This window comes from Miniopterus natalensis, chromosome 4 (genome assembly GCF_054644295.1).
Source record: "Miniopterus natalensis isolate mMinNat1 chromosome 4, mMinNat1.hap1, whole genome shotgun sequence".
Classification (NCBI taxonomy): Eukaryota; Metazoa; Chordata; class Mammalia; order Chiroptera; family Miniopteridae; genus Miniopterus; species Miniopterus natalensis.
The window spans coordinates 18,108,144-18,135,106 of record NC_142084.1 but is presented as its reverse complement, the minus strand read 5'-3'; the positions used below and the strand labels follow the sequence as shown (position 1 = coordinate 18,135,106).

Below are 26,963 nucleotides of genomic sequence, written 5' to 3'. Positions count from 1 at the left end.
TAGTTCGCGGTTTCTCCTGGGAAGTGTAGTCTCCCACCCGAAGACGACCAAGCGTCCTACTCCAGTTGGGCTCCTGAGAAGAAAGGAGCAGAAGGACAAAGGATGGCGGCTGAAACCTTAGGATTTCCTTTAGGGTTCTTGGAAAAGAAATGCTTAGGGTTGAAGAAAAAGTGTTAAGCGGGAAGAATTCCACGTTACTCCACTCGAAACTCCGACAGTTGGTAACCCGGACGCACATTAGAGTGGAAAGGTCAACCCGTAACAAACCGTCTCCCATTCTTACCCGCCCCCTTTCTTTGCGCTGATTGGTAGCTACAGGCTTCTTTATCTGATTGGCGGAACGGAGGCAGCGCGTAATTTAAAACATTGTATCAGTAACAAAGGTGGACCTAGTGGGCGGAGTTGTGCTCAATAAAGGCCGAAGTCAGGGTTCGGCCGCGGGGGTGTGAATGGGCCGGGACCAGAGGAGGAACCAGTGTCGCGTATTCGAGTGAGTATGCGGTTGTGCTGGAGCCCATCTTGGGTACCAGCTATTTCCCTCGCGAAATAGGCTGTCAAAAAACGGAGCTGCTGCCATCACTTTTTTCTTAATACCTCTGTCCGCACTGTGGGCCTGGGAGCGAGGTTGGAGAAGGTGCCTAGAGCTACTAACACCACCTTCACATCACCGGTGGGCTAGTCACCTTACTTGGAGCGTGACCGTCTGCTTTTTGAGCCTGGTATCTGTTCGTTGCAGTACGAGGTCGGAAATGCCGCCTCAAACTGGATTAAATTATTAATTCCTCTCATCCCTTTTCTGCTGGTAGTTAAAAGGGGAGTAGGGATTCAGGCAGCGATACCAAGGTGTCCTGGGGCAAGGGAATTGTTTTTTACCTAGAATTTGCAGCCCTTTCTATCCTTAAGGCTCTCCTCCCTACTCACTTTAGTCTCTTTTTAGACCTAAGCTGCCTGAGCCGTTATGTCTCGAGGGATCCTTTCTCCACCAGCCGGATTGCTGTCCGATGAGGAGGTGGTAGTCTCCCCCATGTTTGAGTCCACAGCTGCAGATTTGGGGTCTGTGGTTCGAAAGGACCTGCTGTCAGACTGCTCTGTCATATCCACCTCCCTAGAGGACAAGCAGCAGGTAAAGGAGTTGGAGAGTGGTGGGAGCAGAAAGTGGTATCCTTAGCCTACAGAGTAGTATGAGGTCGAAGACCAGCAATCCTCAGGGTCTGAGAGTTCAGTTCAAAATTAAGAGCATGACAAGTAAAAAAATGTAGCTGTGTGTCTGTAAGAACTATTGTTTGCATTGCATTAATGAAATACCCTTAAGTGCATACTATCAGTTAAGCCTTTGAGGAAGGATAATAGTTATCTCTCCCTGGCCGGGAAGCCCAGAAGGCCTTAAAGAATTTGCACAAGATCATACTGCCATTAATAGGTGGAATGTCACAATAGTATGGGGAAGGCCTGGGGGTGGGGTGGACACGGGGTGGAGGAGATCAGTGGGGGGGGGGGGGACATCTGTAATACTTTCAACAATAAAGATAAATTAAAAAAAAACACAAAATAGATGGAATGCACATTCAGGTTTTAATATCAACCATAGCTTCTATTTATGGAGACTTTTTTCCTGCTAGTCTGGGGTTTCTCATTGACATTTTTTGTTTGTGGCAGCCATATATATAACGATGTATATTTATGACAAAAAATAGCCTCTGATTTCTGGCCAAATGGGCAATAATGTTGGGGGAAGGCTGGTTCTTAACACAGGGTCAGTCCCTGATTTATCAGTGTCATGAAGCCTCTCTGTTTACCTCCAGAAACCTACTCGGTGGGCAGAAGGCCCTGTATTCTAAGCGGCTGGCGGGCTCTCATTGACATTTGGGACCAGATAATTCTTTGTTATATGAGTCTGTCCTGTGCATTGTAAGATGTTTAGCAGCTTTCCTGGCCTCTACCCACTAAATGTTAGTAGCATCTTCCCACTCATGACAACCCAGAAACGTGTCCTGACATTGCTATGTGTTCTTTGGGACGGAAATTGCCCTGGTTGAGAACAACTCTACTCAGAAGTCTCCTCTTTTATAGAGAAAGTTTTATCAGAGCAGGAGCCTTGATAATGCCTCTTAGAGTTCATGGGCCTACTCTGATATCTTTTGAAAGAATGAAGTGGGCCCTATATTATTAACCCCATTCTAGATGAGGAAGGTGAGGCAAATAATTTAAAGAATGTGTTCAAAGTCTCATAGTTACTAAATGATGGAATTGGGACTCAAATTCAGGTGTGTCTGCCTCCAAGGTGCTTAACTACTGTGTTTTACTATAATATCACATGCTGATTTTCATGACAGTCAACCAGTTCTAACTCTAGGTGTGATAAGCCAGGTTCGCAGGATACTGAAGAGACAGGGAAGGTGATAAAGTACTAAAGAAGTCTATGCGAATTGGAATGATTATGGAACCAAAGAGTAGCTGCAGAGAGATACTTGAGGTGGAATGAGGGTAATGTTAGCATTATTCCCAGGAACTGTGCTATGCTTGCCCATCTGCTCAGAGATAACTGCTGAGATTAATCTGTAGTTCTGGCCTGGAATTCTGCCACAGGTTCCATCTGAGGACAGTACGGAGAAGGTGAAAGTATACCTGAGGGTCAGGCCCTTGCTACCTTCAGAGTTGGAACGGCAGGAGGATCAGGTGAGTTTCTGAGGAGGGAGGATTCAGTGTGGAATGATGCAGTACAGAAGAGGTTCTCAGAATGTTTCCTTCTGTGTCAACTGTGTTTTCCCCCTTCTTAGGATTGTATCCGTATTGAGAATGTGGAGACCCTTGTCCTACAGGCACCCAAAGACTCATTTGCCCAGAAGAGCAATGAGCGGGGAATTGGCCAAGCCATCCACAGGTTCACCTTTTCCCAGGTATGGAGGTGCTGGTCTGTGAACAAGGGACCAACATGTAGGAGCAACTTGATTCCCTCTTTAGAGGGAAAGCTTTCTACCTGACTGTGAATTTCTTATAGAGGGTTGGGGAAAAGTACTTTTACAATTTGTGATTATGTGAAACACAGAGTTTAGTCTTGTATAATTATTTATTAATTACTATATTATTTTCTATACGAACAACTGTAAACCTACTTTTGCCTTACCCTGCATATGCATGTCTACAGTTTTGGGAACCCTTATTATGAGCTAGTCAGTGTGTCAAGTACTTTGTACATTAATTCCCAACAACTCTTTTATAATTATCATTATTGTTCCTATTTTCCTGACGAGGATACTGTGGCTCACTGAATGTATGTTGCTGAAGCTAGTCAGTGGTAGAGTTAGAACTTGAATCTAGATCCATCCATCTCCACCAAAGACCATACTTGTGACCATTATGTTAACCCATTATGTGTACAGCATTGGACTTTGTGGATAGCATTCCTTAGGTATTTGTTAATTTGGATGAAAGATGGACTGGCAGAGAGTGGTTGAGCCTTCAGTGTTTAGGGAGCAGCTGGCAGCACAGCAGGAAGAAGTTGCTTGAGTACTGTCCAGAGCCAGCCACCCAGGAGAAGATGTATCTGCTAGCTCTGCACAGGAGGCAAGTGGGAGATGAAAGATGGGCCTCTGAGAAACTGGATCTGTCCCTAGATCTTTGGGCCAGAAGTGGGACAAGCATCCTTCTTCAACCTGACTGTGAAGGAGATGGTAAAAGATGTACTCAAAGGACAGAACTGGCTTATCTATACATATGGAGTCACCAACTCAGGGAAAACCCACACAATTCAAGGTGAGTAGTAGGCCTCACAGAATTTCTGATGGCCTATAATGGAGTTGTCTTTGCCTTTTGATGCTCTCCATTGAAGGAGAAAGGCATTTGCCTCCGTTATCCATCTTTTACAACCCTCCAGGTACCATCAAAGATGGAGGGATCCTGCCCCGGTCCCTGGCTCTGATCTTCAATAGTCTCCAAGGCCAACTTCATCCCACACCTGATCTGAAGCCCTTGCTCTCTAATGAGGTAATCTGGCTTGACAGCAAGCAGATCCGACAGGAGGAAATGAAGAAACTGGCCCTGCTAAATGGAGGCCTCCAAGAGGTGAAGTGTTAGTGTCTACAGAGATGGGGATAGGGGGACAAATCTCTGGAAAGTTTTATACTTATTTTCTCCCTGGGCCCCTCCAGGAGGAGCTGTCTACCTCCTTGAAGAGGAGTGTCTACATTGAAAATCGGATAGGTACCAGCACCAGCTTTGACAGTGGCATTGCTGGGCTTTCCTCCACCAGCCAGTTTACTAGCAGCAGCCAGCTAGATGGTAAGTACTGTGACTGGGCTCAGTGCTAAGTAACAGTAAGAATCCACTCTCTGCTTTCAATACCTGCCAGGGGTACAGACCAGAGGTTGCAACCTGAGCTCTGCCTTCTGAGGACCCTGCAGGCCAAAGGGGAGATGGACTACTCAAGGGCTGATGTCCTGTACATGTGCTTCTTCCCCAGAAACAAGTCACCGATGGGCACAGCCAGACACTGCTCCCATAAGTGTACCTGCAGACATTCGCTTCTCCATCTGGATCTCCTTCTTTGAGATCTACAATGAACTGCTTTATGACCTGTTAGAACCACCTAGCCACCAGCGCAAGAGGCAGATTCTGCGGCTGTGTGAGGATCAGAATGGCAATCCCTACGTGAAAGGTATGGGAAAGCAGGGAGGCTGGCATGAACCCTGGAGGGAACTTGGACAGAGACTAGGAAAAGAGTTAGGTACTCCCACCTTATGTATGCCCTTCTCTTGGCCTCAGATCTCAATTGGATTCATGTTCAGGATGCTGAGGAGGCCTTGAAACTCCTGAAAGTGGGTCGTAAAAACCAGAGCTTTGCCAGCACGCACCTGAACCAGAACTCCAGCCGCAGGTTAGTGGGTTGTGAGAGCCAACCTTTCACTGTGTTCCAGGACATATTAGTCCTCCACCTGGTCATGGAAGATGTGCAGTGAGTTTTTTCTTTTTCTTAACTTCTAGTCACAGCATCTTCTCCATTCGGATCCTGCACCTTCAAGGAGAAGGGGATATAATCCCCAAGATCAGCGAGTAAGATTTTCCATTTAGAAATTTGGACTTCTTGGCCATAAATGGGGGGGGGGGGGGGGCGGCGGCGATGGAGGTCCTCGGAGGAATTACTTCTGTTAGATTCTTGTTCTTCCTTGGGTAGAGAGATTCTTGGTGGGTTTTCCCCTCCTCACAACTATATGAAGGGCTGGAAGTTCACAGCATATGGGGTCCTTATGTCAGATCCTGACCATCTTTCAAGGTTGTCACTCTGTGATCTGGCTGGCTCAGAACGCTGCAAAGATCAGAAGAGTGGTGAGAGGCTGAAGGAAGCAGGAAACATTAACACTTCTCTGCACACCCTGGGCCGCTGTATTGCTGCACTGCGTCAAAATCAACAGAACCGGTGAGCTTTTGACTGCAAGCCATGGGCTGGAATGGCTCAGAGCTCTGCAATCTACTAAGAAACTTCCTGGTCACCACTGGGGATGGAGTTCTGCTCACAGCTCTATTCTTCTGATTCTCTGCCAGGTCAAAGCAGAACCTGGTTCCCTTCCGTGACAGCAAGTTGACTCGAGTGTTCCAAGGCTTCTTCACAGGCCGAGGCCGCTCCTGCATGATTGTCAATGTGAATCCTTGTGCATCTACCTATGATGAGACCCTTCATGCAGCCAAGTTCTCGGCCATTGCCAGCCAGGTGAGAAGTTGGTACCTTTGCAGTTGTAACTTTAAGGAAGCCACTAGGAACTAGTAATGGATTCAATTAATATTTTCCCCCTCCCTGCTAGCTTGTGCATGCTCCACCTGTACAATTGGGATTCCCATCGCTACATTCATTCATCAAGGAACACAGTCTGCAGACATCTTCAGGCTTAGAGACAGGAACTAAGACAGACCCAGGCCTTGATGATGCCATTGAAAATGAAGCTGATATCTCCATGTATGGCAAGGAGGTGAGAATACAAGAAAGTTTTACAGCAGCTTCATGGCTACACATTTTCCATTCTGCATTGAAGATGGGCCTGTGCCTTTTAGAGGACATGGCCACCTGATGACTTCTGACCCGTGTGTCCCTCTTAGGACCTCCTACAGGTGGTGGAAGCCATGAAAGCACTGCTTTTGAAAGAACGGCAGGAAAAGTTGCAGCTGGAGATGCAACTCCGCGATGAAATTTGCAATGAGATGGTGGAGCAGATGCAACAGCGTGAACAGTGGTGCAGGTAGGAGCTGAGTAGCCCTCTTCGTCTGTCACCTGGACCAGAGGGTGGGAAGTAGGGACTCAGATGGAGTTGTGCCTCAAGATCTGTCCTCCAAGCTTACTCCTCAGAATCTTCGCTCACTTCTCTTTTCTCCTCTTTCGGACAGTGAACATTTGGACATCCAAAAGGAACTGTTAGAGGAAACATATGAAGAGAAACTAAAGATCCTCAAGGAGTCACTGACAAATTTTTACCAAGAGGAGCTTCAGGTGAGTTGCCCCGAACCAGCCCCAACTGGCTAGCTTGCTTGAGGTAAACAGATTTTATAAACTCTGGTAGGGGTGGGAATATGTAACTCACTTTTCTCTAGAATCTTTAGTGCTTTGTATGTGCCATTCTGTTTGGTGAATTGATTAAAGGTCTGGTTGGCCAGGAACTGGTATATGTGCTAACAAACAGGCTTTGAGGCTTAAGTATCAGGGAAGATTTTGTTTGTTATGCAGTCATCTGTTCCTGCAGTATTTGACTATGGATGGAATTGTGCCCTCTGCTTCCCTTAGGAGCGCGATGAGAAGATTAAAGAGCTAGAAGCTCTCTTGCAGGAAGCCAGACAACAACCAATGACCCATCAACAATCAGGGTCTGAATTGTCCTTACGGCGGTCACAAAGATTGGCAGCTTCTTCCACCCAGCAGCTCCAGGAGGTTAAAGCTAAACTGGACCAGTGCAGAGCAGAGCTAAATTCTACCACTGAAGGTGAGAGGGCAGGAAGAATAATAGTGGCCCAAGAAAGAACTATTCTCCAAACTTTGGCCTTCTGGCGCCAGCTCCAACATAATTTTCTCCACTTGGACCTACATTCCCCAAACTTTTCACTCTAGGATGCACATGGACTCACTTTTTATATTTGCTGAAAGCTACTGTTAACTCAGAGTAAATCCAAGGTTAAAAAGCCTACATATTGAAATTTCTTGTTTCCTTCCCTCAGAGCTGCAGAAATACCAGAAAATGTTAGAACCGCCACCCTCAGCCAAGCCCTTCACCACTGATGTGGACAAGAAGTTAGAGGAGGGTCAGAAGGTAATTATCTTCCTCTGTTACCAAAGCTCTTACCTAAGGCAATTTTCAACACTGTATCCCTGGTTCACATAAGGATAAGACGTTTTTTGTGCACTGTCCTGGCGAGTGGCTACTTCATTCAGCAGACCAGCCTTTCTAATTTTACTTCTCTTCAAGTGGCTATCTGGCTCCTCCAGATCATTATCCTGGTTGGGCCTGGCCACAATTTGTTACTATTACTCCTTTTTCAGAATATAAGGTTGCTGCGGACAGAGCTTCAGAAACTTGGTGAGTCTCTCCAGTCAGCAGAAAGAGCCTGTTGCCACAGCACTGGGGCAGGAAAACTTCGCCAAGCCTTGACCACTTGTGATGACATCCTAATCAAACAGGTTAGGACAGCCTAAATATCCCCTTTTCTCCCATCAGCCCACTCCAGGGTTATGTGAGAAGGGAAATGAGGAGAAGAGAAAGGTAAAGATTTTTAGGCTAATCATATAATAGTGAGGGAAATTTCTCTTCCTTGCAAAATAAAAATAACCATTCACTAAGTATAAGGTACTGTGCTAATTTACAGGCATTTTCTCTGTTGTAACAACCCTAGGGAGGTAGATAGTATCACATTTCATCCAAGATGCTTAGATTGTAAGAAACCATTATTTTATGTACCACTAAGACAAAACACTAACAATTAAGCTATGACATTTGTCATTAGCAAATGCATCCTGATTCTAGATATTAATGTAAACAAAATCTTAGACTAAACATAGCACTTAGACTAAACATAGGCACTGAGGAGGTTAAGTAAACTTATTCAAGGCATATCACCTTATGTGTTAGAAAATGACATTTTTATCCAGTGCTGTTTGTTTGGGTCTTAAAGAAAATAACCCCTGCCCGGCCAGGCGTGGCTCGGCGGTTGAGCATCGGCCTAGGATCCAGGAGATCGTGGTTCAATTCCCGGTCAGGGCACATGTCCGGGTTGGGGGCTCGATCCCCAGCCTGGGGCGTGCAGGAGGCAGCCGATCAATGACTCTCTCATCATTGATGTTTCTATCTCCCTCTCTCCGAAATCAATAAAGACATATTTTTTAAAAAAAAGAAAAAAAAAAGAACCCCTGTTCAATTATAAGCTCTGACCTTAAAGAGTTAACCTTTATCAAAACAGTTTTAACTAGTAGTGAATGGCATGTATCACTTTACCCTTCTCGTTTCTCTCATATACTAGACGTAAAAGTTTTCTATGACTTTATTGATCTTCCTTAGGATCAGACCCTGGCTGAGCTGCAGAATAACATGATGTTAGTAAAACTGGACCTTCGGAAGAAGGCGGCGTGCATTGCAGAGCAGTATCATACTGTGCTAAAACTCCAAGGCCAGGCCTCTTCTACCAAAAAGCGACTTGGTGCCAACCAGGAAAACCAGCAACCAAACCAACAGCCCCCAGGGAAGAAACCATTTCTTCGAAACTTACTTCCCCGAACACCCACCTGCCAAAGTTCAACAGATTGCAGCCCTTATGCTCGGATCCTGCGCTCACGACGGTCCCCTTTACTCAAATCTGGGCCATTTGGCAAAAAATACTGAGGTTGTGGGGAAGGAGAGAGAGAGCAGTCCTTGTCCTAAGGTGGGTCAGCTACTCAGTGTAAGAAATGGGTCTCTTTTAAGCTTCACCATATACTTGGAACTCTATACAAAATGCAATATTCGGACACTAATTTCCCCCCTTTTGTAATATAATCACCTATGTAACCTCATGCTTTTTTACTTATATGGTTTCTATGCACACAAAAATGCTATATTAAATAAAGATATTGTTCACAATTTTTTATTTGAATTTCAAATTTAGCAAAACCATTCAAATTTTAAAAGGGCAGAAAAACTGAAAATTAACATCACTCAGGCCCACAGAAACCTTGCCCAGGAATGGCAGTAGACACCTAAAGAAAGCTTGGTAAGAAATAATTCAAGGGACATTAGATATTCTAAACCTTCGTTACTATAACACGAAGCACCACATATTAGGAGGTGAATGGGTAACAAACTTGTTCTGGAAACATGAACACAAAAAGGCAGGTCCTGAGTTCAGAATAATCCATATCATCTACTGTACAAATTCATTACAGCATACAGAGTCATAACAACATACTACCTCCTACTGAAGACACATGCACAGGCCTGAAACCCTCTAAAACCACACTAACAATGATTCCCTTTACCTTGTCTAATCAGATAAAGCCTGAAAAAAATTCTGTTGGAGATAGAGGGAGGAAAAATAATTACATCAAAAATGTTAAAACAGACCAGCTTGAAATGAGTTTATTCTTGTCTATAATAACAAAAGTTATTCCCAAATGTCCATGAAATTATCTGTAATTTGCTTTAATGGGGGATATAGATAACTCTGTAGACATCTTTTGCCCTTAGTGGGGCCTTCATGCCCAGTGAGATTATTTTTGCTCTTTTTTTTAAATCCTCACCTGAGGATATTTTTCCATTGTTCAGAAAGAGTGGAAGGGAGAGAGAAACATCGATTGGTTGCCTTCTGCACTCACCCCGACCAGGGGCCGGGGATCAAGCCTGCAACCAAAGGTACGTGTCCTTGGCCAGAATCAAACCCTGGACCCTTCAGTCCCTGGGCTGACACTCTAACCACCGAGCAAAACCGGCTAGGGCTGCCCCTTCTTTTATTCAACTTCCAATTTGAAATCTAGTAGACTCTTCAAACCATGTTTTGGAAGAATGTTTCCCTAGAGTAAGAACAAATGTATAGTTCCATTTGAACCTAATCTGACATCAGAACAGTCATGCTCAGCAAATTCAAGAATGACAAATTCATGTCTATCCAGTGCCCCTACTGTCAGCAAAGGGTAGAGTCACAGACTTTTCTGCCTTCCTCACCTCTCTCAGGAAATCACTCCCAGCAGCATTAAAACTTTGTTCGTGTAGCCTTGCCTGTGCTAAAGTGCTATTACAGGGTTGTTTTGGGATGGGACGGGTAGGGAGAATCTGGGAAGGCCAAGATCTGTAGTTACTCTCTGAACATCAGGAAGATAGAAGTGCTTCTAACTGGCAAAAGACAATGTCTATTTCCTGCCAGGATTTTTCTGTCAGTCTACTCTGAAGGTGATTCTATAAATTCTCCCCAAGGAGCTGTTTCCATCTGTACACACAAGAAGAGCTAAGGTCCTTGGAAAAACAGACATGGCCATTTTTTGACATGGAGGTAAAGCTTAAAATGGGTCAGGCAATGTGCTATCTTGAAAATCAACTATGGTGTGACTGAAGATAGGTTGAGCGGAGAAACTCTGCGTGTAGGAGTGTTGTTAGCAGACAGTGATGCAGGGAGGAAAAAGGGAGCAGGCATCTCGGTGGAAGGAGTCTCTCCTTGGTTCCGAAGCTGCAGGATTTGCCGGAGCAAAGCTTTACCTTCTTCCCGGGTCTGAAACAAAGGCAACTATTTCAAAATATGTCCAAGGATATTTTCTTTTTTCTTTTCTTTTTTTTTTTAAATATACCTTTATTGATTTCAGAGAGCGGAAAGGAGGGGGAGAGAGAGAGACAGAAACATCAATGATGAGACAGTCATTGAACGAGCCCGCAACCCGGGCATGTGCCCTGACCAGGAATCGAACCCCGATCGCCTGGATCCTAGGACGACACTCAACGGCCGAGCCACACCCGGCCGGGCTGTCCAAGGATATTTTCAAAAACACATTCTAAAATACTCATATGTAAGTTCCACAAATCAAGGTAGCCTTTCCAATTACCTTTTTATCCACTTTCCACCCCCAGATCATGGTAAAGATCATAGGTTTGAATCTAAAATACAAACTCTTTGTTAAAGAACTATACTTACATCATTGAATGCGCAACACTTTTGGGCACAAGTTGAAGCTTCATCCCACAGCTTGCACCTAAAATAGTACTGGGCCAGATAGCGGAAAGCTGTGCTCTCCTCCAAGTGTTCCACTATTTCCTAGATAAGGAAAGTAGGAATGACTGAGGTGATAACAATAAATAAGATCAGCAACCCAGTTCTCATATCAAGACACATACCCCACATGTATAGATATCTTGGATATATTTGATGTAACACTGTGCAGCCTGTTCTGATTCAGTCAACTGTTCATGAAGCCTACAAAAGAAATTGGTCGTTAAGTATGTATTAGCTCTCAAAGCCAAACTAATGATAACAAGTAAAAGCACACGAATAAGACCAAAAAATGACAGTACAAAGGCAAGTACAGATTTCGACATAAATGGCACCCTGGGACCCAGAATAGTATTAGTGCCCAGATGTGACAGTTATTTTATCAAAGCTTAGAATCATTACTCTGCTACTGGTAATGGAGAGTTAGCAAATACTTAAGCTGAGTAACACACTTTTGCAAAAACTCTCTGCTAATACCTTGAGTAAGATTTTAAAAAGATACCAAGTAATTCAGATTTTTTTCTAATAAACCAGAGAATAACTGGCAGGAATAAAATTGCATGTAAGAACCTCTTTGCCTTCTATTGCTGAGTTACTCCTTATTTTCCTAGTCCTTATTAGGAGATCAGTACTTAGTTTTCCTAGACTGCTCTGACATAAAAATTTCATTTCTTTTGATTCATTCTCCATCCCTTGCCTAATAGGAAAGCAATCCCCCCTTTATTTTTATTTTTTTAATATATCTTTATTGATTTCAGAGAGAGGAAAGGAGAGGGAGAGAGAGAGATAGAAACATCAACGATGAGAGAGCCATTGATCGAGCCCACAATCCAGGCATGTGCCCTGACCGGGAATCAAACCCTGATCGCCTGGATCCTAGGTTGACGCTCAACCGCTGAGCCGTGCCTGGCTGGAGAGCAATCTCCCCTTTAAAGAGAAGTAGCACTTCTATCAAGTCAAGTGGTTACATTTCCAGACCAGTACTCATACACCCTGCTACACCCCCACACTCATGTAGGATGATGGATAGGAGGCTATAGAGCATGCAGGACCCACCATACCAGAGAAGCCAAGCGAAATATCAACAGCGTTTTACTCCTTTCACTCACTTTGCGAGTTTCACCAGAGCCATTTTCTCCACATCTCCCACAGCATAAGCTCTCCAATAACACTGTCAAAAAAATAAACTAGTCACTGACTATTGCCCATGTGCCATGATTAATCACATAAAGACTCAAGTCCTGCATGCCTCCCAGAACTTCAGATTTGCAGGATGCAAGGCATTTTTACGAAATCTGATATGCCCAGGCTACATATTGACATTCCCACTGATGATGTCACCTCAGCTTTGCTTTTTTAGCCTATGTACCTCTAAATATTCAGACTTCACTATGTAGAGATATCAGTGTGAAGTTAAAGAGCACAGATAGCCCAACCCTTCATCCAAGCAGCAGATTTCCGTTCAACTTTTCCAGAACTCAATTTCAGATACCTTTTTGGCTTCCACAAGTTGATTGAGTTTCTCATAACATTCTCCTAAAGCAACCAGCATACGAGAATCATTGGGCCTAAAAGAAAATAGGAGTAGCAGTCTAAGCAAAGACTTATAGATAACTAAACTCTGCAAGTTTTTCTCCCTTGAGGAACCACCACCACTACTGCAGTGGTCCTCCCTTATTTGAGGTTTCATTTTCCACAGTTTCAGTTACTGCAGTGAACTGTAGTTGGAATATATTACATGGAAAATTCCAGAAATAAACAAGTCATGAGTTTGAAATTGCACACCATTCTGAGTAGCATGATGAAAGCTCACGCCATCCTGCTCCTTCCCACCTGGGACATGAATCATCCCTTTGTCCAGTATATCCATGTTGTATACACTCACTACCAGCTACTTAGTCACTTAATAGCATCAAAAGAGAAAGAAAAGTATAAGTCCTTCCCACAACAAACATTGTGACGTGGCCAGACTTACCGAAGCTGATGGGCCCGTCTATAATAATAAAGGCAGTAAAACGGCATCTTAAGGATTTCATAGGTTTGCCCAAGGCCGTACCAGGCTCTGTAGTCCCGCTTATTGACCTCAATGGCATGTCTAAGAAATGGAAGAGAGACTGGTAAGACAGTAGAATCAAAGTTAGCAACTTGCAGGCTCAGTAGAGGCTCCTAACGTCACGGTAATCTGCTTCACCTAACCCCACAACTAGGAACTCACCTGTAAGCCTGAATAGCAGCAGATGTGTTCTTCATTTCCATGTACTCATGTCCCATCAGTGTCCAGGCCCCAAGATACCGAGGATTCAATTTCAAGGCTCTCTGGAAATACAAGGCTGCTTTCTCGTGCTGAGAACGCAAACTATAATAATTGCCTGATTGAAAAACAAACAAAAAATATGAATTAGAAACATAAAAATAAAAGTCTACTCAAATAGACAGCATTCCACAGAGTGGGCATGAACCCATAACCCATTCCCTCAAAGTCCTTGCAGAAAGCCAAATTGTACACAAGGGAAATATCATTGCTCCCTTGGGAAATACGTATCATTTATCACACATTCCATTTAAAAAAAAAAAAAAGGTTCCCTAACTCTGCAAGTTTTTCTTCATTTTATTTCATCTGAATATAGCATTTATACACATATTTTCTTAAAGGGTAGGAAATTTCTAGAGTAATCATTAGATTGGTGGTTTTCCAACTATATTCCTAGGGTTCTAAGAGGTACCTCAAGGGTGAAAAAGGTAGAGCTCTGGGCTTCCCTCTCCCTCAGGAATCAAAGCAGTTATATCATCATTGGTCTTGAAAAGAGCAAGTCAGCCCTGGCTGGGTAGTTCAGTTTTTTAGAGCATCATCCCGATACGCCAAGGTTGTGGGTTCAATCCCTGGTCAGGGCAAATACAAGAATCAACCAATATGCCCGGCCAGGCGTGGCTCAGCGGTTGAGCGTTGACCTGGGATCCAGGCAATTGGGGTTCGATTCCGGGTAAGGGCCCATGCCCAGGTTGTGGGCTCAGTCAATGACTCTCTCATCATTGATGTTTCTATCTCTCTTTCTCCCTCTCTTTTCCTCTCTCTGAAATCAATAAAGATATATTAAAAAAAAAAAAAATCAACCAATAAATGCATAAATAAGTGGAACAACAGATCCATGCTTCTCTCTCTCTCTCAAATCAATAAAATAAAATTTTTTAAAAGAGCAAGTCAGGCCCAGCTGGGCAAGGCTGAGCGGTTGAGTGTCAACCCAGGATCCAGGCGATCGGGGTTCGATTCCCAGTCAGGGCACATGCCCAGGTTGTGGGCTCAATCCCCAATCGGGGGCGTGCAGGAGGCAGCCAATCCATGACTCTGTCATCATTGATGTTTCTATCTCTCTATCTCTCTCCTTTCCTCTCTATGAAATCAATAAAGATAAATTTTTAAAAATAAATAAATAAAAGAGCAAGTCAGCCCTGGTCAGTGTGGCTCAGTTGATTGGAGCATCGTCCTGTTCACTGCAAGGTTGCAGGGTAGACTCTCAGTCAGGGTAGATATGGAAGGTAACTGATCGATGAACCCCCCCATTCCTTTCTCTCTAAAAAATCAATAAACACATCCTCGGGTGAGGATTAAAAAAAAAAACAACAGCGTGGTATTGGCAGAAAAACAGACACACAGACCAATGCAACAGAATTGAGGGCCCAGAAATAAAACCACATATATATGGGCAAGTAATTTTTGACAAAGGAGCCAAAAACATACAATGGAGAAAAGGAAGCCTCTTCAATAAATGGTGCTGGGAAAATTGGAAGGCCACATGAAAAGGAATGAAACTAGATTACAGTTTGTCCCCGTGTACAAAAATTGATTCAAAATGAATCAAAGACCTAAACATAAGACCTGAATCAATAAATCACATAGAAGAAGACTTGGGTAGTTTGGTTCCAGAGTCTAAATCTTAACTTTGTTGTACTGTACTATATGCTCATACATACATACATATACACCTGCCTCTCGGAGACTGGAACTTCAGAAAAGATGCAGAAGGAAGCAATCAATTCACATCAAGACAAAGCAGAAGCAATGACTAAACAACTAAGAGATTCTTGTCATCACTCTATTCTTAAGTTGTTGAATTCTCCCAGGTCTTCAGTTTCCTTTTTCCTTCCACCCTTCTTTCTCCTTTCACTTCCTCTGAACATGCTATAATATGAAAGCTGAAGTATATTCTGTCATGTTTTAATGTTCCTTATTCTCAAAATTTAAGGTAGGTGGCATGAATTCAACAAACATTTATTGATCATATCTCAGGAACTTTGCCTTAAGAATAAAATCCAAACTTTTAGCAAGACAAAAGTTTCTTCAAGATCTGGCCCCTTTTTGTACATTCCCACCTCCCACACTGCGCTTCAGGATGTGGAACTATTTCCAGACAATGTCTTTCACCCTTCACTGCCTCTGCACTGCAATGCCCTTCCCAAGTCAATCCTTCGCCCTCAGGAACTCTTTCACTCCTACCTATTCTTCAGGCATCACCGTCCCTAATCTCAGGCTGGATTAGATGCCTTTCCTAGATACTCTCTTAGCATCCTATGTTTACATCAATCGAAACACTCAGCCCACTGTATTATAGTTGTTTTCTTATTGGCCTTCCTAAATAGGCAATTAGGGAAGGTACTGCAGTACAAAACACAGTGCCTGGCACTCAGAAGATATTTGAAGATGTTTTCTGAACAAATTGGAGTTCCATCCTGACCTTAATGGACTTTATTCATAATGTTTTGATATTGAAAAGATCATTTGTTCCTACTCTTACCTATGTTCCCATACGACTTATTACATTTTTTTAACGCTTATTTCCCAGGCCAGACTACAACTTCCTCAAGGGTTGCAAATATTTATTGAATGATTCATGAATTGAAATTCTATCAGTTTATTAACAACATCCTAACCTAGAGAGGTACAAATGCATGATCTTGATGCAGTGTCACCAAAGACCCAGCAACAGGTATTTCCCTTTCATCTCCAGGAAACCTAGGCTTTCAACCATAACCAACCAAGCTTACTTTTATCCAGGAGTGGCCATTCATCTATTTATGCCAACTGAGTGGCCAAATACATAGGACCATGGTTCTTAAACAGGGATGGTTCTGACCCCAAGATACTTGGCAGTATCTGCAAAATATTTTTTATCTAAGGGAAGGGAGCAGTGGGTAGAGGGAAGGGAGCAGTGGGTAGAGGCTAGGGATACTGCTAATACCCTACAATGCACAGGACAGCGCCCCACAAAAAGCTGTTAGCCCAAAATATCATTAGTGCCAAGAATGAGATACCCTAATACCAAGAAACAGGTACTCTCATCTCTTTTCTTAAGATTAGAAATTCTTACAGTTTTAGTAATACTAAAGTTTAAAATACATACACTTTGATCCAGTTTTTCACTGCTTATTACACAGAAATAATTGCATAAACATGCAAAAATAAATGTACGCATGCGAAGATGTTTCCTGAAGTATTTTTTATATTAAACAAAATGATGGCACATCTATATAATAAAATACTAAATAGGCATCAAAATAATAAAAATCTAGACATACTAACATGTTAAAAGTGGAAAAGATATATTAAGTTAAAAAAGCAGAAGTTACAGCCCGGCCAGAGTGGCTCAGTTGGTTGAGCGTTGTCCTATCCAATGAATGGTTGCCAGTTCAATTCCTGGTCAGGGCACACACCTAGGTTGCCCTGGTCAGGGCACGAACAGAAGACAACTGGCAGATGTTTCTCTCTCTCTTTTCCTCTCCCTAAGCATGTCCTGGGGTGAGGATTAAAAAAAAAAAAGGAAGTTACAAAGCAGTGTATGCAATGATGTAGTTTTTGCAAGCAAACTGTACACACACATTTTTTTATTTTTTGTTAATCCTCACCCAAGGATACTTTTCCCATTGATTTTTAGAAAGAAAAAAGATAACTTAATATATCTTTTCCATTTTTAGAAAGTGGAAGGAAGGAGAGGGAGGGAGGGAGGGAGGGAGGGAGAGGAGGAGAGGGGGAGAGGGGGAGAGAGAGAGAGAGAGATCATGGGCTGATGCTCTAACCATTGAACCATACTGCGCGCGCACACACACATTTTTAGTATTCACACAAAAAACATTCTGGACTCTTGTTCACCAAACAATCTTGGTGATGGGATTACAGTAAGCTTTCACATTCTACTGTACATAATTTTGTTACCTTTGACACTTTTATATTGTTGTTATTTTTATATTTGTATTATTTTGTATAAAGATAAATCTTAAAAGAAAAAGAATAATGACTTACCAATTACACAGCAAGTTTCCACACGATATTTATCAATCTCACAGAGGTTGTGAGCCAGATAACTCAACTCAGATTTCATGCTCTGGAAGAAAAGGATGGTCTAAGCATGAAAAATTAATCGCTTAAATTATTTTTCTTGTAGCTAATGCAACTTGGGTGATAATCCAACCCAGATGAAAGCACAAAAGAGCTTAATCAAGTCCAAGTAAAGGAGCAGCTCACCCTGACATAAAGAAGGTTGGAAAATGTGTCCATATTCTCAATCCTGTAAGGGTCTTGTTTCCTTAACTCATTAAAAATAGAGAGGGCTTTATCAATATCTGCAGAAAGAAGATAGGTCAGAAAACAACACAGTGATACTTTCAGGGTTTGATGGATTTCATTGTCCTTATCACTTACCTCTGATATTGTGATAGGCAACTGCAATTTGGGAAACAATATACGAGCTCTTAGAGAAGCCCACATCAATGAGATTCTGATACTTTTGCAGGGCCTCCTCTATCAACTGCAACTCTGTGTATATATGAGCCAGAAAAAACTCTTTCATCCAGGTGTCTGGCAAAGACAGGAACTTCAGCTGGCAGCAGGAGAGAGAAGGACATACTTAATATACTTTGACCTCTCTTCCAAAAGAACATTGAGGAACTATTTTTATTGACTAAAGCAGCGATTTTCAACCAGTGTGCTGCAAGAATTTTTAAAACATGCAACAACTGACTATTTAGTCAGGGGCACTGACCTCTTTTCCCTTAGAGTGTCAAATAAAAAATGACAGCAATCAGCACAACAGACGCCCAGTGTAAATGAATCAAAAGTATATCTTTTTTCCCCCATCAGATTGGCAAAAAATATTTTGGTGTGCTGCAGAATTTTAGTAATTAGTTTATGTGTGCCATGAGATGAAAAAGGTTGAAAATCGCTTGTCTAAAGGACTTATCACCAAAGTTTTATTACAGCACCTAATAATGAACACAGGGCAATTCAATTATACTAGGATTTATAAGCACAACAAGGAGGAAAGGCCCAGTTGAGGAAGGCTTCAAAGAATAGATAGGATTTGAGGTGTCTTGGAGGGCAGGTAGATTCGAATATAAGAAAAGGAGAGGAAGAGGAAAAAAAAGAGTGTTTTAGGCAAGGACAACATAAATAGAGGAAAAACAGTTGTGATAAGCGTGGTCAAAGAGCTTAGGGAAACTAGCTTGTTTGAGGGGAAGCTCTGTCCTGGGAAGTGGTGGAAAAATAAGACAGAACTGGTAGGGTGAGTCCTATAGTGCAATAGGAAATGGTATGCAACAGGAAACCACTGCAGTTTTTTGCAAGAGAATGACATGATGATATGGGTGTTTTAAGAATAAGTTTGAAAACGGTATGGAGGACAGCTTGGAAATGGGAATGTAAAGATGAGAAAGCTAGGTAGAAAGTATTTATTATTTATAAAAATCCAAATTGGAGATAATAACCAAGATAGCAAAGGAAGCCAAAAGAAAGGGATGCATACAAGAAGGAAACTCCAGCAATGTCTGGTGAATGAATAAAGGAGATATGAGAAAGGGAAGAGACAAATATGACTCTGAGGCATTAGGGCTGGGTATCTAGAGAAATAGTGAGGCTAATGAGAGAATTTGGTAGGTAAGATGAGAGATCTGGTTTTGTGTATTTTGAATTCAGAGATAAAACAAACTTTCAATGCAAGTCTGGTAGGCAGTTAGAGATAGGTGAATAGAAGTGAACCAAGATAAGATTTCAGGCACAGACTTAGTAGCATACATCATTATTGGGAGAAATCAATCAGCCTTTGGCTCCTTAGAGCAAACAAAAGGAAATGTGTTGTCATTTCCATGAACTACTGTTATCCTCTAAAAATGACTAATAAAATTATTGCAATTTATAAAGCAATTTCATATACCTTATTTCCTGAATTAATGAATCTCTGTATCTTCACAGAGTCCTATGAGCTTGGCAAAGAGTTAAAATATGATTCTTGATATCAAAGGAACCTTGCCTATAGCATCTTTGGAATTAGGAGTGAAACTATAACAGTATGTAGTCTATAAAACAAGTTATAGTAAAACTTGAATGTGAACACATGAATATAAAAATATTCATATTCTAATACAACTGGATGCAAATCCAACAGCAACTACCAAACAAGAGCTAGATGTTCGTCTTTCAAATGAACACCTGAAAACAGAAAGCCCAACAGTGAAAGAGACCAGAGAAGGTGCAAAAAGCTAGCTATAATCGCAGGCTTAGCAAACCTCTCTTCCCCAACCCCATTATTACAGAATTACATAAAACTTGAAGCACAGGGTTTTTCACACAGCTCATCTCAATTTACCATCTCTTTGTCTGTAATCAAGTTACAGAGTTCTAGCCAGGCTCCCCAATGCAAAGGCAAAACATGAGTAGCCTCCACAAATACATCAATGGCCTCTTTCACCAAGTCCAGTTTTCGAAGCACAACACCATACCTAACAAAGAAGGAAACAATCACAGAAGTTAATGTTCTATAACAGCTCTCTTCTACTCAGGAGAATATGTTATAGAAAGTTCCAAATTACTTTAATACTTACAGATAAAGGCCAAATCCATCAAGTTCCCGAGCCTGGTGCTTTTTGCTGAGCTCCACTCTCAATTCTCTAAGAGCCTCATTTTTTACTTGTCCTTTTTCCAGAGGGCCTAGGAAAGAAACAAAGTCTCTGATCTAAGAGAAGACAGCTTCCCTTTGGCATCAAACAGCTACACCTGAAACTTCTAGCAAGCACTCACAAGTGGTAGGTCAATGATATCTTACACAACTTGTTTATTTTTTTTCCAAAAATCACAACTGATAACTGGTCTGCAGTCATATTTTGTTAGGCTCACACAGGTTTTTAAAGTTCTGAATTAGTATCAACGTTTAAAAATCAGAAGCCTCAACTAAAAATCTGAATTTCTAGCTTCAGGTTGCAGGGAAGGGGGTAGGGCCAACGGAAGAAAGCCCTGACAACAGGAGGCCACAAGGCAGCCCTCAGCTGGAGCTGGGTGACAGTCAGCCAGCTGTACTATCTAATTTGCAGCAGGCCTCCTCAGATCACTTCACATATTTATACTACCTGCCTGGCTCTTATAGGCAACAATCCCTGCTTTAATCCAAAAGGTAAGAAAAATAAACTCATACCTAGGCTATCAACTGTTTCATCATCCTTCTTCTTTTCTCCAGACTGTAAGAGAAAATCCACACATAGGTCCTTTTACCAGTTTATTCTGAACCTGTTCTAAAGCTAGAAGCTTGATTCTACCTAAAGGGCCCCAAACCAACCAAAATGGCCTCTACTATTGGTCACTAATTTTAAGTAACTATTCAGGGGCTCCCACTGGTCAAATCTGGAATAATTTGAGCACCAAATAATTAAGTACAAGAATTATAAACAATTAACGATAAAAGAATTCTTGATTCCATACTGATATTAGATAAATGGAAAGGGTAAGAAAGGCTCTTGCTTAGAGTAGAATGCCAAATGGTGAGTAGTAAATGAGAGAGTGCTAGAGGGGAAAACCATCATTTTGGAACATCATAGTAAAAAATACATCAGGCAAGAATTAACAATGAATTTCTTGACTAATGGATATTTAGGTTGTTGACATTTGGGGAGTATTATAAAAAATATTTCAATGAACAGCCCTGTCCTTGTGCACATATTGAGGTACTTGCATTGGACAAGTTACTTAAAGTAGAATTGTTTGGTCACAGTATTTCAAATTAACATAATCTGCCAAAACTGTCTTCCAAAACGACTGCATGAACTTTTACTCCTAAAACAGGGGCCTATGGCCCCGCACCTTTATCAATAATGAATATTATCAACATTTTTAATATTTCATAGTCTTTTTTTTTTTTACTTTATATCTTCTTTATTATTGTCAAGTATTTATAAAGTACCTTCACCAAGTACGCTATTACTATGCTATTTAAAGATTTAACTTTTTCCACTTGGTTCTAAATATGTATACTTCACTGAAAGTAGAATGTCTTAAAATGGCTCTCACCAGATATCTGGAATACATGTACAGGAAATAGGCTTTCTTGCTATTGCAGCCATGCAGGAAATGTGCTGCCCGATCATACTCTTTTACATCAAAGTAGGCCTTGGCCAGGGTGTAAGCATCCATATCCTGGGCATCCTCCTAGAAAAGACAAGTTTTTGTAAGTGGTTGGGAGCAGGGCAACAAAAGTTCAAATCCATAATGTATATTCATTAATTTCAAGGTGTAAGAAAAACAGTTTTTCCATCCTTCTCCTCCTCCCAAAACCTAAATTATGTGTCATATATATATATATATATATATACCCACACACACACACACATATATTATTATTATTATTATTATTATTATAAAGTAAGGTCACATAACTTTTTTTTCTTCAAAATAAAAAGTTAGGGGGGAAAAATAAAAATTTGTAAAAAGTAAACCAACACACTCAGGAACTTGTATTATTTCTGCAAATGTAGTAGAAGTTGCATAGGCTTTAGTATTAAGGACCATATTCAAATCCTAACTCCAATTTCCTGTCTTCATGACATTAGTAGGAAAGTTATTTAGCTTCTCTGAGTATTCACTTCTTCATCTGTAAAATGGAGCCAATAATATAGATTTGACATGAGTAAAAAAGTGAAAAAGTCTTGGAAAATGTATGGCATTAATATTTGACAATCCCTTCCTTCTCCAGGCTTTTAAATTCCTACATAAATGCAATACACTGTGCAATTACTTATACTTTTTTGTACTCCAAGAACGTTTTGACATGTTAGTATTGCAAAAAGCAGAGAATACAGCTATAATTCTCTATGTAAAAAAAAAATGAAATAATGCATATTGAAGTTAAAAACATACAATCTGGCCCATTCCGCATGGTTCCGTGGTTGAGCATTGACTTATGATCCAGGAGATCACAGTTCGATTCCCGGTCAGGGCACATGCCCAGTTGTGGGTTTGATCCCCAGCAGGGAGCATGCAGGAGGCAGCCAATCAATGACCCGCATCACTGATGTTTCTCTCTCTCGCCCTCTCCCTTCCTCTCTCTGAAATCAATAAATATATATATATATATAAAACAATTTTAAAATAAAAAAACATACAATCTGCCCCCCAAATTCTAGGAATAAATTGATTAAAACTTTAATAATTTCAATCTCCTCATCCTTTTTACCCCAAATATTACCAGCACACAAAAAAGGAACCAAAACATATTCAGTGTTTTCTTCACTGGATAAACATGTTAAAATGTGGCTATTCAGCTTAGGATTCTGGTGGCCCTTTTCACACCCACTTACCACTTGCTTATTTCTTACCCTGCCCCCTCTCGCCTGCATTATACCTTTTTTAAAAATATGAGGGTTTTTTGTTTTTGTTTTAAATATATCTTTATTGATTTCAGAGAGAGGAAGGGAGAGAGAAACATCAATGATGAGAGTCATTGATCAGCTGCCTCCTGCACGCCCCCTGCTGGGGATCGAGCCCACAACCCGGGCATGTGCCCTGACGGAATCAACCCTTTCAGTGCAACCGAGCCACACAGGCCAGCGCTGCATTGTACCTTTTAAAGTAAAGAATATTCATTGTTTTTAAGTGGAGGTAAAGGGGAATCAAGTAACAAAATGGATTACGCTGAAAAGCATTCAGAGTACACAGACTATGTAAACGTATGTACTATAGATGACACGTAAACATACTCCAATCTCATTTAATTCCCTCAATATCCCCATAAAGTAAATACTATTACCCGCATTTCACAGATGAGGGAACTATGGTTCACGAGGTTAAGTTGCCGAAAGTCACTAGTGTGTGTGTGGCTGAGTTTCGAACCCAGAACTGTGTGACTACAAAGCCGGTTTCGCACTGTTGTAAAAACCTTTGATTCTGCTCATCCTTATGAGTATCGTCTAGGCTGGGCTACAAAACCCAAAAAGTTGAAATCTTAAGCCAGGATTGCTTACTTATTCTCTGCAGCTTAAGTAAAAGCACCACCAGATCTTTCGAAGCTCAACACAACAACACAGATAAAATCGCTTAAAACACGCAGCTTTTTAAATGCTTGAATCCCCTCTACAAATATCCTTGCTAAGAAAGCAGTCCCCTCCAGTGACAGGTCACTCACTACCTCTCGGGTGGACGGGGCGCGCTCGCTGTGAAGTCCTTACCTCTGTAAGAGGCGGCGGCGGCTGCAGCTCGGCCAGAGGCAACGGCGGGAGGGAGAAGGCCAACTCCGCCGACCTGGAACACCCCGCAAACTGATCAGCTTCCACGAGCCCCCCAAGGCCAAGCAAGCATCCAAGCCCGCTCCCTTCCCACCCCGACATCTCACCATTTGCTACTGTGCAGCAAGCCCCGCTCCCGGGTGAGGCCGGCGATAAGTAGCAGCTGCTTTTTAATTTCCCGCAAATTTGAGAAATCGCCACTCGCTGACAAGATCGGTACCACGGGTGCCGTCAGGGCCACAGGGACTACAGAGGAGCTCGCGGCCATTTTTTCTGTCTCAGCCACTCCAGCCAATCACCAGCGACAATACTAGCTGTGCGCCGGAGCCCAAAAAGCTTGCCTGTGATTGGTGAGCTCTTGCTCCCGAAAAGGCAATCAGAGGCCTCACTTCTCTTAACGTCACCAATGGGCCGGGAAAGAAGCGACAATGACATTCCCGATTGGCCAAGAGCTTCTGGGGCGGGAAAATTAGAAGTAGGTAAGTGGGGGAGAAACAGCCGCGATCTCTGGGCGTGGCAGAGAGAAATAAGGGACTGGGAAAGGTGCGCGGGGAAGCTGGGGGTGGGAGTCGGAGCAAGAAAGAGGGCAGAAGAGGGAGTGCCTGCACCTTTGGGGTGATGGGATTGGCGAGGAAGAGTGTTGTTTGTGAGCAGATCCTGATAACCAAGTGATGCATGTGTCTAGCGAATCCTTTCTGAACAACTAACATCTTTGTCTCCCCTACTCGGTGAATAAAACCCCTTGCAAAACTCCGGGGTGACATGTTGTCTTTCCTATCTAGCCGCGCTGCTGGTGGTTTAGACTCTATGCACCAGACCGGTCTTCTTTTTTTGCTAGCCATGGCCTAATAAACCTTTTTTTTTTTATTTGAGAGAAAGAAACATCGATTTTGTTGTTCCACGCATTGATGCATCCATTGGTTGAGTCTTGTATGTGCCCTGACCTATCAGGGCGACACTCTAAACAACTGAGCTACCCGGACAGGGCATAAACCCTTTCTTTTAAACTCTTTCAGCCTTGGAAGTTTGTTTTGTGTGTGTGCGTGTGTGTTAAATTTTTTATTCATTGATTTTTGAGAGAGAGAAACATTGACCTGTTGTTCCACCCATTCATACATTCATCAGAGGTTGACTCCTGCATGTGACCTGACTGGGGCTGGAACCAGTAACCTTGGCAAATCAGGAAGACGGTCCAACCAACTGAGCTACCTGGCCAGGACAGAAGTTAATTTTTTTTTTTAAAAAAAAAATGTCTTTATTGATTTCAGAGAGAGGAAGGGACAGGAGAGAGAGAGAGAGATAGAAACATCAATGGTGAGAGTCATTGATCGGCTGCCTCCTGCACGCCCCCTACTGGGGATTGAGCCCGAAACCTGGGCATGTGCCCTGACCAGAATGGAACCTAGATCTCCTGGATCCTAGGTCCATGCTCAGCTGCTGAGCCACCCCAGCCGGGCAGGAAGTTAAATTTTTTTATTTAACAATGGCATTATAGGGTAATGAAATAATACTGTTTGACTTGTTTAGAACTCTTACATTTTGCTCCTTCAAATATCAAATTGTTTATTTTTATAATTGTATGTAATTTTATTATTTTTATTTTTTAAATAAGAAAATAGAGATGATTTCAAGATGCTTTTGACAAGCACTGCTCTACAAACATTTTGGGTGTAGCCAGTCTTTACCCCCAAGAAATGAAAAGTTAAATTGAATATAATTGTCACACAATTTGTTTTTACAATTTTTAAAAATCATAGTTGTTCTGCCCAGCCGGGCATAGCTCAGTGGTTGAGGGTCGACCTAGGATCCAGGCGATCGGGGTTCGATTCAGGGTCAGGGCACATGCCTGGGTTGTAGGCTCGATCCCCAGTCGGGGGTGTGCAGGAGGCAGCCAATCAATGACTCTCTCATCATTGATGTTTCTCTCTCCCTCCCTCTCCTTTCCTCTCTGAAATTAATAAAGATATATTTTTTTAAAAAAGAATAATCATAGTTGTTCTGATACTATCATTACTTTCTATTGTTTTTCTTTATCTAATGTTATATAATATTTATTCATCCACCATTCCCCCTCCCTGCTATTACATGGACTTCATAGCTTTCTATTTTATAATAAATTTTTTCTATTACAAAGTAATGTATGGTCAATACAGAAAACTTGAAGAATACAGTAACCAAAAAGAAAAATAAATATACCACTACACGCCTATTAGAATGGCTAAAATCCAGAACATCTTGCATTTTGCTTTCAGCACTAAAAAGAAATGAGCTATCAAGCCATGAAAAGAGATGGGGGAAATTTCAATGCATTTTACTCAGTGAAAGAAGCCAATATGAAAAGGCTACATATTGTATGATTTCAACTATATGACATTCTGGAAAAGTACAAAGATCAGTGGTTGCCAGGGGTAAGGGGAGAGGATGAGATGAATAAGCAGAGCACAGAGGATTTTGAGGACAGTGAAATGACTGCATATGACACTATAATGGTAAATACATGTCATTATAGATTTGTCCAAACCCATGTACAGCACCAAGAGTGAATCCTAATGTAAACTACAGACTTTGAGACATAGGTTCACCGATGAAAACAAACGTACCACTCTGGTGGGGAATGTTGATAATGGGCAACCTATGCATGTGTGGGGAAGAAAGTACAGAGAAATCTCTGTATTTTCCACTCAATTTTGCTGTGAACCTAAAATGCACTTAAAAATAGTATATTAGCCCAGCCAGCATAGCTCAGCAGTTGAGCATCGACATATGATCCAGGAGATCCCAGCTCAATTCCCAGTCAAGGCACATGCCCAGGTTTTGGGCTTGATCCCCAGTGGGGGGCGTGCAGGAGGCAGGAGGCAGCCAATCAACTCTCATCATTGATGTTTCTCTCTTTCTCTCTCCCTCTCCATTCCTCTCTATGAAATCAGTAAAGACATAAAAAATTGTTTTAAATAGTATATTAAATAAATAAGTGAATAAATAAAACATTACCATATAACTGGTTTCTGTAGGGTTTTTTCCCATCTATCTGTGTGCATAGCTTCACACTGTCTTGTTGCCCACATTCGTCACCTGGTAATTCACTCTGAGCACTTTCCTATGATAATAAATATTCTTCTACATCATATCCTTAAAAGTTGCATAGTAATTTGTTATATGTACCATAAGTATACATAACCAGTTCCTTGTATTGGACTTGTTTCTTGTAATCATAATTTTCATAACCATACCTGTTA

At 41.8% G+C, this 26,963-nt stretch overlaps 2 protein-coding genes across 6 annotated transcripts; one reads left to right on the top strand and one right to left on the bottom strand.

Annotated features, from left to right (window-relative positions):
- Window positions 1–401: 401 nt before the first annotated feature.
- Window positions 402–9,086, top strand: KIF20A (kinesin family member 20A). 4 transcript variants are annotated; one of them, XM_016203766.2, is made up of 19 exons: window positions 402–490; window positions 938–1,123; window positions 2,587–2,676; window positions 2,778–2,897; window positions 3,615–3,753; window positions 3,875–4,062; window positions 4,149–4,278; window positions 4,460–4,654; window positions 4,762–4,873; window positions 4,981–5,049; window positions 5,270–5,413; window positions 5,539–5,704; window positions 5,796–5,960; window positions 6,088–6,227; window positions 6,373–6,475; window positions 6,767–6,962; window positions 7,195–7,286; window positions 7,517–7,654; window positions 8,529–9,086. In XM_016203766.2, exons 2-19 carry the CDS (start codon window positions 959–961, stop codon window positions 8,847–8,849), a joined length of 2,673 nt encoding a protein of 890 aa, XP_016059252.2. In that variant the 5' UTR covers window positions 402–490; window positions 938–958; the 3' UTR covers window positions 8,850–9,086. The 4 variants fall into 4 exon arrangements, with proteins under 4 accessions (XP_016059252.2, XP_016059255.2, XP_016059254.2 ...); XM_016203769.2 differs by having other exon boundaries at window positions 419–490; window positions 927–1,123; XM_016203768.2 differs by lacking the exon at window positions 402–490 and adding an exon at window positions 524–742.
- Window positions 6,296–23,995, bottom strand: CDC23 (cell division cycle 23). 2 transcript variants are annotated; one of them, XM_087816350.1, is made up of 16 exons: window positions 23,835–23,995; window positions 23,671–23,743; window positions 21,518–21,655; window positions 20,649–20,691; window positions 20,062–20,167; window positions 19,827–19,959; window positions 17,888–18,065; window positions 17,711–17,808; window positions 17,489–17,570; window positions 13,412–13,565; window positions 13,172–13,291; window positions 12,689–12,764; window positions 12,306–12,367; window positions 11,322–11,400; window positions 11,122–11,241; window positions 6,296–6,397 (listed from the first exon to the last, which is right to left on the bottom strand). In XM_087816350.1, exons 1-16 carry the CDS (start codon window positions 23,993–23,995, stop codon window positions 6,344–6,346), a joined length of 1,677 nt encoding a protein of 558 aa, XP_087672476.1. In that variant the 3' UTR covers window positions 6,296–6,343. The 2 variants fall into 2 exon arrangements, with proteins under 2 accessions (XP_087672476.1, XP_016059257.1); XM_016203771.2 differs by lacking the exon at window positions 6,296–6,397 and adding an exon at window positions 9,075–10,704.
- Between the last annotated feature and the right edge of the window lie 2,968 nt (window positions 23,996–26,963).